Source organism: Orycteropus afer, unplaced genomic scaffold (assembly GCF_000298275.1).
Source record: "Orycteropus afer afer isolate SDZICR_OR568_19922 unplaced genomic scaffold, OryAfe1.0 scaffold00061, whole genome shotgun sequence".
Classification (NCBI taxonomy): Eukaryota; Metazoa; Chordata; class Mammalia; order Tubulidentata; family Orycteropodidae; genus Orycteropus; species Orycteropus afer.
The window spans coordinates 3,609,528-3,622,941 of NW_006921648.1; the positions used below are offsets into that span (position 1 = coordinate 3,609,528).

The 13,414-nt window shown below is 57.0% G+C and overlaps 1 protein-coding gene across 1 annotated transcript in view; it reads left to right on the forward strand.

Moving 5' to 3' along the window:
- MGRN1 (mahogunin ring finger 1) overlaps nucleotides 1-13,414 on the forward strand; it is a 68,327-nt gene that overhangs the window by 35,904 nt on the left and 19,009 nt on the right. The window contains exons 6-8 of the mRNA XM_042780772.1: nucleotides 8,021-8,087; nucleotides 9,038-9,087; nucleotides 12,075-12,122. Of these exons, the coding sequence (XP_042636706.1) occupies nucleotides 8,021-8,087; nucleotides 9,038-9,087; nucleotides 12,075-12,122 (165 nt within the window). The remainder of the gene's footprint in view (nucleotides 1-8,020; nucleotides 8,088-9,037; nucleotides 9,088-12,074; nucleotides 12,123-13,414) is intronic.

Sequence of the window (13,414 nt, forward strand, 5' to 3'; positions counted from 1 at the left end):
GATGCCCGTGCTGAGGGGATTGCTTCATTTTGTTCTCACGGCACCATTATGTGTATGTGGGAGCCCCTGGGTGGTGTGTGGGACTGCTAACAGGAAGGTGGGAGGTTCGAGTCTACCCCACGGCACCTTGGAAGAAAGATCTGGTGATCTACTGTAGAAAGTCAGCGTTGGAAATGCTGCGGACTCAGGTCTGCCCTGGTACGCGGGGTTCAGTGGTCTCGACTGAATTGAGGAGTTGGGTGGCCATCACCACAACCCACATCCCGTTGTGGAATGTTTCCATCATCTCACTGGGATCCTGCCCGTTTACAGCGGATCCCTGTTCCTGACCCTTAGTAACCACTCTGCTTCTCGTCTGTGGATAGGGCTTTACTGGATGTATTTTTTGGAAACGAAGTCATGCTGTGTGCGGCCTTTTGTGTCTGGGTTCTTTGATTTAGCTGAATGATTTAGTTTTTGTAAAATAAGGTGGTGGTGGTTGAGTGCTGTTGAGTTGATTGAGTTCATGGTGACCGTATAGGACAGAGTGGAGCAGCCCCGCAGGATTTCCTCGGCTGTAATCTTGACGCGAGTAGATCTTTGTCCTGTGGAGGTGCTGGGTGGGTTTGAACTGCCAGCCTTTGGTTAGCAGCTGAGCTCTTGACCATTGTGCCATCAGGGCTCCTTTCAGAGGAGGTGTTCGTGTCCTATGTCATTAAAGAGCTACGTGGAGGACGCGCTGGAGGTCACGGGCATGGTGCGGTGTAGGACCTGGCCTGGAGTTTCTAAACTCGCAGAGGTGGTGAAGCCCTCGTGGTGGTGTTTGCTCTGGGCAGTGGGTGTGCTTGCTGGTCAGGGTTCTCTGGTGGCAAGCGACAGAAGCCGCCTGAATGAGTGGAGTGAGGCAGCAGTTTTCCTGAACTGTGGGCAGCGCCGTCAAGGTCACAGGGAGACGTGCACAGGCAGCCCCTGACCTGGGGCAGGCTCCTGGGCCCTCTGCCCCACCAGGTCATGCGAGCCCTGTGCTGTGTGTGGGCTCCAAGCCCTACAGGGTGTGTCACTAGCTTGGGTGTCCTGCTCATCGCCCGTGTGGATGGGGGTGGGGCAGGTGCTGTGGGGTGGGAGAAGGCAGCTTCCCAAAGGCAGGGGTGGGCGGGAGGGGTAAACAGACAAGCGGTTGCACCCACTGCTGAGGTGAACTGGGGGTGAGTCTGGCCTGAGGCTGCACCTGCTTAGTGGCCTCTTGGCATTTGGCCATTCCCTGGTGGTGTGCTGAGGTGGGACGACAGGTGGGGTTTGAGGCTCCCAGCGATTCACTGAGGTACACCTAGGGCATGTGTCAGAGCTGTACCGCCTGACTCGTCAGTGAGTGGCGGGGCAGTGGTGGCCGGGCGAGCTCCAGGACAGCTCCCCCACTTCTGTGCGGGACAGGGCCTTCCAGCCCCCCTCCTTAGCCCTGACTTCCCCATACTGCCTGAACAGACATTTTCCTCTTTCAGTCGCTTTCTTATATGTCTTTGAAAACGGAGGCTCTATCTGTCCTTACTGTCAATGGGAAACTGCAAAACTTGCTACAAGTGGGTGTGTGAGCTAAGGCTCTGGAGAATGACACGAGCCCGTCATCATGTGCTGTTGCTGCTGAAGGTGTTGGGAGGACGTGGGCGGGTGGTACAGACACAGCCCCAAAGCAGAATTTCTGTTTGAACCCAGGATTCTCAGCCACCACACTGGTGACATCTGGGGCTACAAATCCCTTGTTAAGAGCTCTGGTTGTGCAATGGTTAAAGCACGTAGTTGCAAACCCAGAGGATGGTGGTGGGAACCCACTAGCTGTTCCATGGGAGGAATTTGCAGTAGTCTGCTTCTGTAAAGATCGACAGCCTTGGAAAGCCTCTGGGGGCAGTTCTCCTCTGTCCTCTAGGAGCAGTGTGAGTCGGAATCGACTCCAGGCAGTGAGTGTTTTTGGTCTTATCATCCTTTTTTGGGGTGTCCTGTGCCTGTCAGACATTGAGCAGCATTCCTAGTCCCCACTCAGCAGCTGTCAGTAGCAGCATGACAACCACGGCAGCCTGCAGACATTGGCGAATACCCCGGGGAGCAGTCACCCTGGCTGAGAACCCCCACCTTAAAGTTCCTACCGGAATGGCTTTCTCCCAGTAGCTTCTGGTCTTCAACACCCATTGGTACCACTTGAGCCATTGGCCAGGCAGTCGCGGCACTGCTGGCACCTGGCCCTCAGCCCTGGCTGGCTGCCTTGCTGTAGTCGTTTTTCCAGATTGGCCCTTTGTAGGATCACAGCAGTAACAAAGCTCCTCGCAGAACATGTGAGGCGCACAGTTTGTGTGCAGCTCAAAGTCTCTGTCTCCCCGGGGACGTCTGGGGAGCGTGTTCCAGATTCTTCCTAGGGGTCCTTTGCTTTTTATTTTGATTTGGGTGAAAGTGTACAGAGCGATTGGTTTTGCATTCAGCGATTCACACACGTTTTATTTTGTGACTGCATTGCAGCCCCCTCTGTGTAACAGCGCTCTCCCCTCTTCCTCCATGTGGCTCCTGTTTGCCTTCATCCTTCTTTCCTGTCCCTTCCTGCCTCTGAGCTTTATCCAGGGGCAGTTGCTGCCCTTGGCATCTCATCTGGTTGATGCACTAGGGAGTGAGGGCCTCCCTGAGGTTGTTCATGTTACAGGCCTGTTGTTTGGCTGTGGTTGCCGGGCACCATCTAGTTCTTCTAGTCTCAGGATCATAGAGGCTGGGGTTCATGGTCTGTTCATGCTTTGGACCAACTGCCTTGTCTTTTTCTTCACTCCCCTTCGTTTCTGACGGGGACACCACCACGTGCACCTCAGCACGCGCTCATTTTTACCGCAACGCGGTTACCCTGTACCAGGTTACTCTGCACCTGCTTTGTTTTTGTTTTCACAGCATCATTGGGATATGTCACATGCCATACAATGCACATTTTAAAGCAAATGTACAATTGAGTGATTGTCGTATATTCAGAGTTAGACAGCCATCGCTACTATCTAATTCCAGAACATTGTCGTCACCCCAACAGGAAGACCTGAGGTGGTCTCTCCCCATCTCCCCTCCCCCAGTCCTTGACAGTGGCTGTTCTGCTTCCTGTCTGTGTGGCTCAGCTTGTGGGCACATCCCATCAGTGGGATCGGGTGCTGTGGTCCTCTGGGACCAGGTTTCCAGGAGCCAGCTGTGCTGCAGCAGTCAGTAGCACCTCGTTTCTGTGACGGCTGGGTAACACTCCATTCTGTGACGGTGGTAGGCTGGCGAGTTGATCCTGACTCATGGTGACCTCATGACAGAGCAGGACCGTCCTGGAGGGTTTCCCAGGCTGTCACCTTCACAGGAGCGGTCCCCAGGTTCTTCTCCCACGAGCTGCCGGGGTGGGTTTGAACTGCCAACCTGTCCATTGCAGCCACGCATGTAACCCTGGCACCACCAGGTCCCTCCGTCATGTGCACAGACCTCGTTTTGCTTGTCTGCTCCTCCGTGGAGGGCCATGTGGATCGTCTCCACTTCTGTCTAGCTTGACTCGAGCCCCTGATGCGTGTGGATGGAGGTTTTCACTTCTCTTAGGAGCAGTATGCTGTCTCTGCGTTATGTCTCTGAATTCCGTGGGGGACCTCTTTCGGTGTCAGGACTCAGCGACCTCCTGGAGGGTCTTTTGTGGGTTGGGGGTGTGTTTGCTCATTTTCCTCGGGTTCACGTGCGTCTCAGTCACAGCCATGTCTTCCTCCTTCCCCCTCTTTGCCTTGGTCCTGCTGCCAGGGTCCACGTGGCCTGTCCTGTGGGCTCACATGTGGGGAGACCCCGAGGCTCCCAGGGTGCAAGGCGAAAGTTTCACTGCGGTTCCCTCCTGGGCTGCGCTGGGAGCGGGGAGCCTAATGTAAGCCCGTGTCAGCCCCTTTCTCTGAGCTGCATGGCCGCTTTTCCGAAGAAAACCTCCTCATGTGGCTCATGAGTGGGTTGCATGCATGGCTTACGGGTGGCACTGTGTCCCTGGCTCTTTGTGGCTCACGGGTGGCACAGTGTGCGTGGCTTGTGAGTGGCATTGAATGTATGGCTTATGGGTCATGCCGCTTGCATGGCTTGTGGGTGGCACTATATGTGGTTGTGTGGTGCTGTGTTCCAGGCTGTATATGGCCTGGGGGTGCACTGTGCACCTAGGACTTGGCATGGCCCGTGGGTGTGCTGTGCACTGGGCTGTGTGTGGCCCGTGGGTGTGCTTTGCCCAGCTCTGTGCACAAGTCATGGGTGCACTGTGTGCTTGGCTCTGGCAGCAAGAGTCCCTGGGAAATGGAGCTGCTCCCTGGGTGCAGGCCTTGCCATCCATGTGATGTGGCTCAGATGGGGTGTCGTGACCCAGGCCTCTCTGGGGTGGCAAAGCTTCTCGAGCCCTGGTTTCCCAGAGGAGATGGGGTCACAGTGGGATCTCTTTGTCCCCGGGCCCTGCTCTGGGCTGGCACAGAGGGGTCTCCAGTAAGGGTTAGTTGAAAACTGACAGTGTTAACTCATGTGGAGTGGTTCCTGGGTCCTGTCCCCTGGTGGCCACAGTGGGGAATGTTGATGGATGTTGCTCAGGCAGGCACTCCAGGCCATGTGTTGGTCTGGATTTCTTCAGTTGCAGATGAGAGAGCTGCGCCCCAGTGGCTTAAGGACAAAAGGAGTTGGCTGACCTAGATTCTGAGAGAGCTGGACAGCGAGGAGTTTCTGCCTCCGGGGCCCAAGTGATGGCATCAAGGCAGGCTTGCCTGCTCTGGCCACACCCTTCCCTCAGGCCAGTGAGCGGACAGCGCCAGCCAGTCCGTCTGAGCCCATGCCTCCTAGCAGGATCCCGCTTGGGCCAGGCTGCAGGTCAGGGTCACTCCACAGGCCGGGAAGCCCATCCTGCCACTTTCTCGCTGTGGAGTAGTGGGCAAGTCATGCAGCTTCTCTGAGCCTTGGCTCCCTGTTTGTAAAGTGGGGATCCGTCCGAGGGCGGCTGTGGGCCCACGAGCTGGGAGTGAGACAGGAGGGGAGAAGAGAGGACAGTTGCCTTAGGCTGGTCATGTCTCACACACACGCACACACCCCTCCCAGACCCTTGCTTTTTAAAATTCCAACACCCGTGAAGCTGCAAACTGATGAGAAACCCTCAGGTTCGAGGGCAGAGGAGAGAAATGTCCCGGAATGTCCAGCTCCGGTCCCAGCAGTCGGGTCGCAGGAGGGGCGGGTGCAGGCTGCTCGGCCACCCTCTGCTGTCCCACCTGCTGGGTTATGTTTGTGTGAGTGTGAGCATGTGTGTGTCTGTGTATGCGGGTTTGTCTGCCTGTGTGTATCTCTGAGTGTCTCCACGTTTGCCTTGCCAGCCCATAACAGCTGGGTTATGTTTGTATGAGTGGGTGAGTGTGTAATTGTGTGCCCCACCAATCCCTGGCTGGGTTATGTTTATGAGTATGTATGTCTGTGCTACCTACTGGCACCCTGCTGAGTTATCTTTGTGTGTGTATGTGTGTCTGAGTGTCTGTGTGTGTGTCCCAGTGGCCCCTGGCTGGGTTATGTTTTTATGAGTGTGTGTGTGTGTGAGAGAGAGTGTGTGTGAGTGTGTGCGCCTGACTGGCCCTCAGCTGGGTTATGTTTGTGTGTGTGTGTATTTGAGTGTGTTAGTGTCTCCATGTGTGCTCCACCAACCCCTGGCTGGGTTATGTTTGCGTGAGTGTGTGTGTATGTGTCTGAGTGTGTGAGTGTCTCCGTGTGTGCCCTGCTGGCCCTCATCGGGTTGTTTGAGTGTGTGTCTGACTGGCTCTGTGTGTGCCCTGCTGGCCCCCAGCAGGTTATGTTTGTATGAGTGTGTGTGTGTGTGTACGTGTGTCTGTCTGTCTGTCTCTGTGTGTGCCCTGCTGGCCCCCAGCAGGTTATGTTTGTATGAGTGTGTGTGTGCGTGCATGTGTCTGTCTGTCTCTGTGTGTGCCCTGCTGGCCCCCAGCAGGTTATGTTTGTATGAGTGTGTGTGTGCGTGCGTGTGTCTGTCTGTCTCTGTGTGTGCCCTGCTGGCCCCCAGCAGGTTATGTTTGTATGAGTGTGTGTGTGTGCGCGTGTGTCTGTCTGTCTCTGTGTGTGCCCTGCTGACCCCCAGCTGGGTTAAGTTTGTATAAGAGTGTGTGTGTGTGGGGGGTTGTTTGCTCCCATGTTTCCCACCTGCCTGTCCTTTGTTTTCTGCCCTGGCTCCTGTCCTGTTGACGTTTTTTGTAGGGAGTTCCTGGTGTTGATGAATTATAGGGAGAACGTGCTCCTTCTGCCCCAGAATAATAGTAACAGCGGCAGCAGTCTGCACTCGAGTGGGTTCTCTTGGCTGGGTTGGGTGGGAGGGCTTGGAGGCCTCCCGTCACTGGAGCCCTTGAGATCCGTGCACTAATCACCCCATTTTACAGATGGGGAAACTGAGGCTCAGAGAGGCGCAGTGGCTTGAGTGGAAGTTACCTGGGCCCTGGGGGCCGTGTGGAGGGCCCTGTGCCCACTGCCTGCTTTCTGGATGGACCCACTGGGGAGGCCCTGGGCTTCCCCTGCTTTAGGTCCGTCAGCCGACCGATGCTCGGGAAGGACTGGAACCCGGGCTGGCTGCGAGTGCCCTTCAGAGCAGCGTGGCCGTTGATGGGGGTTGCTTAGCTGCAGGCTAGGATTCCAGTTCGTCAGCCCATGAATGACAGCGCTGTGACATCTCTGAGGGGCAGGGCCTGCAGGTGGACCCCGAGGCCTCTCGCCCCCGCTGTTGGACTCTGCGCCCTGCCTGCTGCACTCACTGGGGCCGCGTCCGCGTCCTTTTCTCTGCTCTGCGCCCTGTCTGCTGCACTCACTGGGACTGCGTCCGCGTCCTTTTCTCCGTGGTGCTTCATCCAGCCTGCCTGTTTGTTACTGGGTGCCATTGAGTCATGTGACTCACAGTGACCGTGTGACAGCACTGCTCTGCAGGGTTTCCTGGGCTTCACTCCTTATGGGAGCGGATCGCCAGGTGTCGCCCGGAGCCACTGGGTAGTGGGACCTTTGGGTTTGCAGCAAGCACTTGGCTGTTGTGCTCCAGGGCTCCTTGTTGTCTTGGTTTTACACAGCTTCCCTGAGGTACCGTCCACCACCTTCCGATGTCATTTCCCTGCTTTTAGTGCATTCTTAGCGTCGTGCGGCCATTGTCTGTTCTAGTAAATGTTTATTGAGAAATGTATGTCTTTTCCCTCCAGAAATGAAACAGACTCGCCTCGTCTGTGCTTTCTCTGACGACACTGAGGGTGTGGGTGGGCAGGCAGGTCTCGGGTGCTCGTCTCACGAGGAGTCAGAGTGGGTTATTCACGAGGCTTTTCTTGTTACGATGGTCACAGGCCACATGGAGACGATGCCGGGAGCCCAGAGAACAGACCGAAGCCTCGTCACTGGGGGTCCAGGGAAGGCTGTCCTGAGACCCGGAGGGGGAGTGGCTAGCAGGGGCCGCTGGGAGCGAGCTACCCGACGGGAAGGCATGGTTGCTGGGTTTGGTGGAGTCCGTTCCGACTCTAGTGACCTTGTATGACAGAGTAGAAGTGCCCACAGGCTTTTCTAGGCTGTGAGCTTTGTGGGAGCTGATTTCCACGTCTCTCACCCGAGCTGGGTGGCTGTCAACTGCCAGTCTCCCAGTTAGCAGCTGGGTGCCTAACTGCTGTACCGCCAGGCTCCTTCAGGAAGGAGGGAGCAGGCCTGTGTGAGGAATGGGTGCTGCCTGGCCTGGCAGGAGGGGGTGAGCTGGTTGGGGTGAAGCTGGAGCGTGAGGCAGGGCCTTGTGGGCTGTGGGGAGGAGGTGGCTGTTAGCACAAGAACGTCAGGGAGCCGGAAGCTGGAGCGGCCTTAAGCCCTGAGGGTAGTGGACGGGCGAGGGGCTTCTCCCGAGGTCCCCTTCACTTCCCTCCGTCTTGGGGCTTCCAGACTTTGTGCTTCTCTCCCTCCTCGGCTCTTCTCGTGTCCCGCTCTGACCCTGAGTCTGTGGTTTGGCTGCCGCGGTCCTGACCACACTGCCTTCCTCCCTCAGCTAAACTTTGACTTGGACCGTGGTGTGTTTCCGGTGGTCATCCAGGCCGTTGTGGACGAAGGGGACGGTGAGCAGCACTGGCACCTCCTGCTTCTCCGTCTCGCTGGGAGTGCTTCCTTCCAAGCCCTGTGTCTGCGGGAAGAGCCCCTCACACACACACACACACACATGCACACACCTGACTGGCGTGGGTGGGGACTGGGAGCTCAGCCCGGGGGGCAGGTAGGGGTGGGGGCTGCAGGCACTGGAGGCTTCAGCTCTTTGCTGCTGCCGGGGTGCTCGGGCCTTCCTCTCCTCCCCTGCCAGGGCCCCCCTCGCTGCTCCTTCTGGTCGTGGGGACTGTAGGCTGATGGCCAGGCTGGCCTCCATCACCCTTGTCACCACGCATGTCTGTGGGTGAACTGGCTCAGCCCCTAAAGTCACAGCCTCAGACCATCCTCTGTGTCTTGGGCTCATGGGTGCCTGAGGATATGCCCCCAGTCAGGTGATGAGCCAGGTGGCGGGAAGGCCTAGCGCTGGCTGGCAGCCTCTCCCCTCTCCTGCTTGCTTCCCGCTGGCTGATTGGCCATGCTGGCAGCTTCCCTGGGCCCTCCCTCTTCCTGCCTGTCTCATAGGGTCTCCCGCAGCCTCTGCAGTGGACTGGGACTCCCTGTAGATAGCGGGCTCCCCCAGACGTAGGGTGAGGAGGCTAGAGCCCCTGTCATGGTGGTGACACCATGGCCCACGTCTCTCTAGGCCAGCTGGGTCCATTCTGGCCCCTCAGCCCTCGGTGACAGCCATGTTTATGTCAGCAGGACTTGCCGAAAGGTCCCTCTGTGTGCATGAGGCTGTAGATGGTCTGTCAGCAGGGAGAGAGGTGTGGGCCATGGAAGCGAGCCCAGGCCTGCGAGAGTGTGAGACCGAAGGCCCCCTGGGTTGTTGGGGGGAAGCCAGGTGGAAGTGGGTTGGTGCTGGCACCTCTGGGGCTGAGGGCAGCCCGCCCTGACCGCGCTCCCCTCCGGTCCCCTCTCTCCGCAGTTGTGGAGGTGACCGGCCATGCCCATGTGCTCTTGGCTGCCTTTGAAAAGGTGAGTGTAGCTCGTCCGCCTGCCCCTTGGGTGGGGTGGCCTTTTGGGACAGAGGGTGAACTTGGCCAGGTGTGGAGAAGTGGTCTGCCAGATGCCAGGGCAGGGGATGATTCCCTGAAATTTTGGGCCTTGGGGAGGGTGGCACTTCCCAGGAGGCTAAATGTTTTAGACTAAGGTTGGCCATTTTGAACACTGGGTCCCACCGTTGCAGGCTGGGACCTGCCATGAGGCCTCCCAGCCGAGGACCCCCTTCCCATTGGGCCACAGAGAGATCAGTTTTGACACAGCCAGGCCACACCCCTTCCCCATTGTATTCCAGCGTCACCCTGATTGTCATATAGGCTCCTTCGCCCCCCACATTGTCCATGACTTTGCACTCTGCCTTCCCCTTGCCTGGCCTCTTCACTCATCCATCCTCAGGGCTGGCTCTCTCCTGTAGGGGGCTCTCCCGGCTCTGGTGGGGCCAGCGCCTGTGGTCACGCCCGTGGGCTCAGGCCAAGGCTCGGCCCACAGTGGCTGCTTGGGGGATGTGGATGGGTGTGTGAGCGGGGAGCATTTGTGTCATACCCGCTTGGCCCTAGTCCCCTGCGGGCAGGGACCAGCGGGAGGTGGGCAGACTTCAAGCCTCCCCTGGTACTTTCTGAGTCGCAGCCAGCCCCAGGGAAGCCGGGCTGTTCACGCAGAAGCGTGCATAGATGCTCCTCTGGGGGAGGTGAGCGCCTTACCCTTGATTTCCACCCAGACCCGGCGTCCCCAGGCTCCCAGCTGTTGGTGCTGCTGGGGTGTGTGTGGTGAGGGTGGGAGCTGTGGTGTGAGTCTGGGTGCCTGTAAGTGTGTGTGTGTGTGTGTCAGTTGTGTCTGAGTGTGTCGGTCTGTGATGGCCTTGGTGACAAGGACTGTCGGCTCCCCAGGAGATACAAGAGAATCCCATATTCGAGGGACAGTCAGGCCAGTTGGTCACCTCTGGTTCCTGGGGAGCCATGCAGACCATTCTATGGGCGTCCATCCCCACAGCCAACGAGTGCCGAGGCTGTACTGGGACAGGGTCTCTATTCTCTGAGAACCTCACCAGAGGGCAGTGGCATGCTGCCCCTGATGCCACAGCAGTGCTCTACCCCCTGTCAGCACTGGGCAGCTGTGAAGTATTTTCCGCACCAGCCTGTGGTCCGGGGGAAACAGGCCGCCTCTATGGTCTCTAGACGGGCAGAGAGATCCCACCGTCTCTGGGGGGACGGAGCCTGGGCCCAGAATGTTCCGGGTTTTCCTGGTGACCCACTGACTCTTGGTTCCCCAGCCCAGGGTGTGAGGCTCCTTCCTGTGACTGGCTCTTTCTGATACAGCCAGGGCAGTCAGCATAGGTGGTCCGTGGCCCCGCTGGCCTGTCTGTCCTCTGGGTGAAGTTGGCTGTCTGGTAGGGACCACCCCCTTGCTTCAGGGCTGGCTTGCCACCATACCCACTGAGCTGGCTTTGTCTGAAGAGATGGTGTATATTGGCGCCTGGTGTCCCCTGGGTGACGTGGTGACCTGTGCGTCCAGTTTAGAGCCTGAGGAGAGGCTTTTTACTGGTGGGATCTAGTGCACTGGACAGTTCCTTGTGATCCCAGCAGCCTGACCCCATACGCCCACTGCCAAAGGCATGGCTGCTTGGGAGGCACCCTGGTGCTGCCCCAGGTCTCAGACCACGTGCCTCGGTCAGCCTCGTTGACCTCGGGCAGCATGTCACCCTGTGCCCCTCCAGGTCTCTGACCACGCACCTCGGGCAGCCTCGTTGACCTCGGGCAGCATGTCTCCCTGTGCCCCTCCAGGTCTCTGACCACGCACCTCGGGCAGCCTTGTCGACCTCGGGCAGTGTGTTGCCCTGGTTGCCTCCAGACGAGATCTACTCTGCTCTGCTCTTACTTGCTCTTCCCGGTTTTAGAGCTTTGGGTTTTCCTGTGCACATGCTCTCTCCCCAGGAAGCCGGGCCTGGAGAATGGGGTGGATTTCTCTTGGGTTTTGTACCCAGGGGTCTTTGTTGATGTGGGGATGGTCTTGCCCCCCCTTGGACTTTGGCTGGGTGATGTTAAATTGCCCCGTGCCTGCAGGTCACCCCAGAGCTCTGGGGATCAGGGGTCGGGCTCAGGACTCTGTGTCTTCAGGATGTGCTGAGAGTCACCCCAGAGCTCTGTGGGTGGGGGTCGGACCCAGGACTCTGTCTCAGGGATGTGTTTAGGTAGCTGTGAGCCAGGTGTGGGAGCATGTTCTGAGAGATGCTGGCCTGGCCTTTGGCCTTCCCACGGCCTGTCCTGTGTGCAGCCGTGGCCATGGACTGACCGAGAAAGGGCCTGTCAGCTGGCATTAGAGCTTTGCCTTTATTTCCACCCAGACTTGGAGTCCCCAGGCTACTGTTTTGTGAGGCACATTAATTTTGGGGATTGAGAGGGGTGTGTGTGGTACATGCATGTGTATATATGTCTGTCTGTCTGCGGTACGCATACATCATATACAGCATGTACACAGTATATGTGTGTTTGCTGTGTGCATGCATTTATCTGTGGTCTGTGCCTCTGTGTGTGTGTGTGTGTGTGTGTGTGTGTGAGAGAGAGAGACTGGGTCTGTGTATCCTATCTGTGTCTCTTTGTGTGTATGTGTATGTGTGACTGGCTCTGTCTGTGTATTCTGTCTGTGTGTATGTGTACATGTGACTGGCTCTGTCTGTGTATTCTATATGTGTGTGTGTGTACATGTGACTGGCTCTGTATATTTTATCTGTGTGTGTGTACATGTGACTGGGTCTGTCTGTGTATTCTATCTCTGTGTATGTGTACATGTGACTGGGTCTGTCTGTGTATCTGTGTGCCTGTGTGTCCTGTCTGTATGTATATGCGTGACTGCGTCTGTCTGTGTGTCTGTGTGTGTATGTCTGTGTGTGTATGTCTGTGTGTTCAGCTAGGATTACTGAGAGGTACCAGCTCCATTGACTTAATACGTATTTCTTCTCCTGGCAGCACATGGATGGCAGCTTCTCGGTGAAGCCTTTGAAACAGAAGCAAATTGTAAGTCTGGCCACTTGTTCTTGTGAACTCTCTTGCTTTGAAAGACACACGCACGTGTGCACACAGTAGTCCGTGTGCGTTGCTCTGCCTGGGCCACCTTGGCTGCTGCTGACAACACACGGTGCCTGTAGACTTAACTGCCTTCCCAGCTGGACTCTGAGCTGGGATGCCCAGGACAGGCTGCCGAGTGAGGGCGTGTGTACTGCATGTCCACTGGGTATCCACCATAGTTACCATAGTCCTGTGCCTGGTCCAGCCTCAAATCCCATCCTAGTGCCAGGAACGTGGCACCAAAAAGACCCCTTTTGCCATCAAATCAGTTCCAACTCCTGGTGACCCTACAGGACGGAGTGCAAGAGCTGCATAGGGTTTCCACGGCCGTATTGTGAGGGGAGTAAGACTGTCACATCTCCTGCCGTGAAGCAGTTGGTGGGTTCAATCAGCCAGTAGATGCCACTGTGTCACCAGGCTCCCTTGAACATTGTCTAGGACACGTAAACGCAGCCCTCCCCTCCCTGGTGCCTCGATCCTGGCCTCCTCTTCCCACGTGTCATAGCACCTCCTGACAGGCACAGGGTCTCCTTACACTTAAGCTCACCTTCCAGGCCCTCAACCAGCCTCACTGTTGAATCAATGACCAGAAGTAACACAGGAGCCTGTTCTGTCAACATGGAGTCAATTCCGACTCACAGTGACCCTCCGTGACAGTGGGAACTGCCCCCTAAGGTCTGCTGGGCTGTAGTCTCTGCAGGAGCAGGTTGCCACGTCTTTCTCACATGGAGTGGCTGGTGGGTTTGAATTGTCAACCTTCCGGTTAGCAGCTGAGCACTTAGCCACCGCATCCCCAGGGCTCCCTGGAACATAGCGTGCTCTCAGTCCATACTTGTTGAAAGAGTTTGTGGAGAAAGAGAAGGGAGACAGGGCATAAAGCTGCTCCTTCCTCACTCTCATGACCGCTGACCAAGACCTCCAGAAGGAGTAGACCCGGACTGACTTCCTCAGCATTGGGGAGGAAGGACAGACTGTTCTGGAACAAGTGGGAGCTGTGCACTGGTCATGTGGCCCATCCTACCGCTTTTCTTTGGGATTGGTAATTCCGTGGTCCTACACGTGAGGGTGGCCCCTCTGTAAGGACTGAGAATTAAGAAGGGGGTCCCCAAAACTAAGTGGAGCTAGATTTTGATTTTGAGACTGATTTAAGGTAGATGCAGCTGGAGGCTGTGTGTGTCCCAGGGCCATGGTCCACAGTTTCCTCTGTGTGTCCCAAGGCCGTGGTCCGCAGTTTCCTGTGC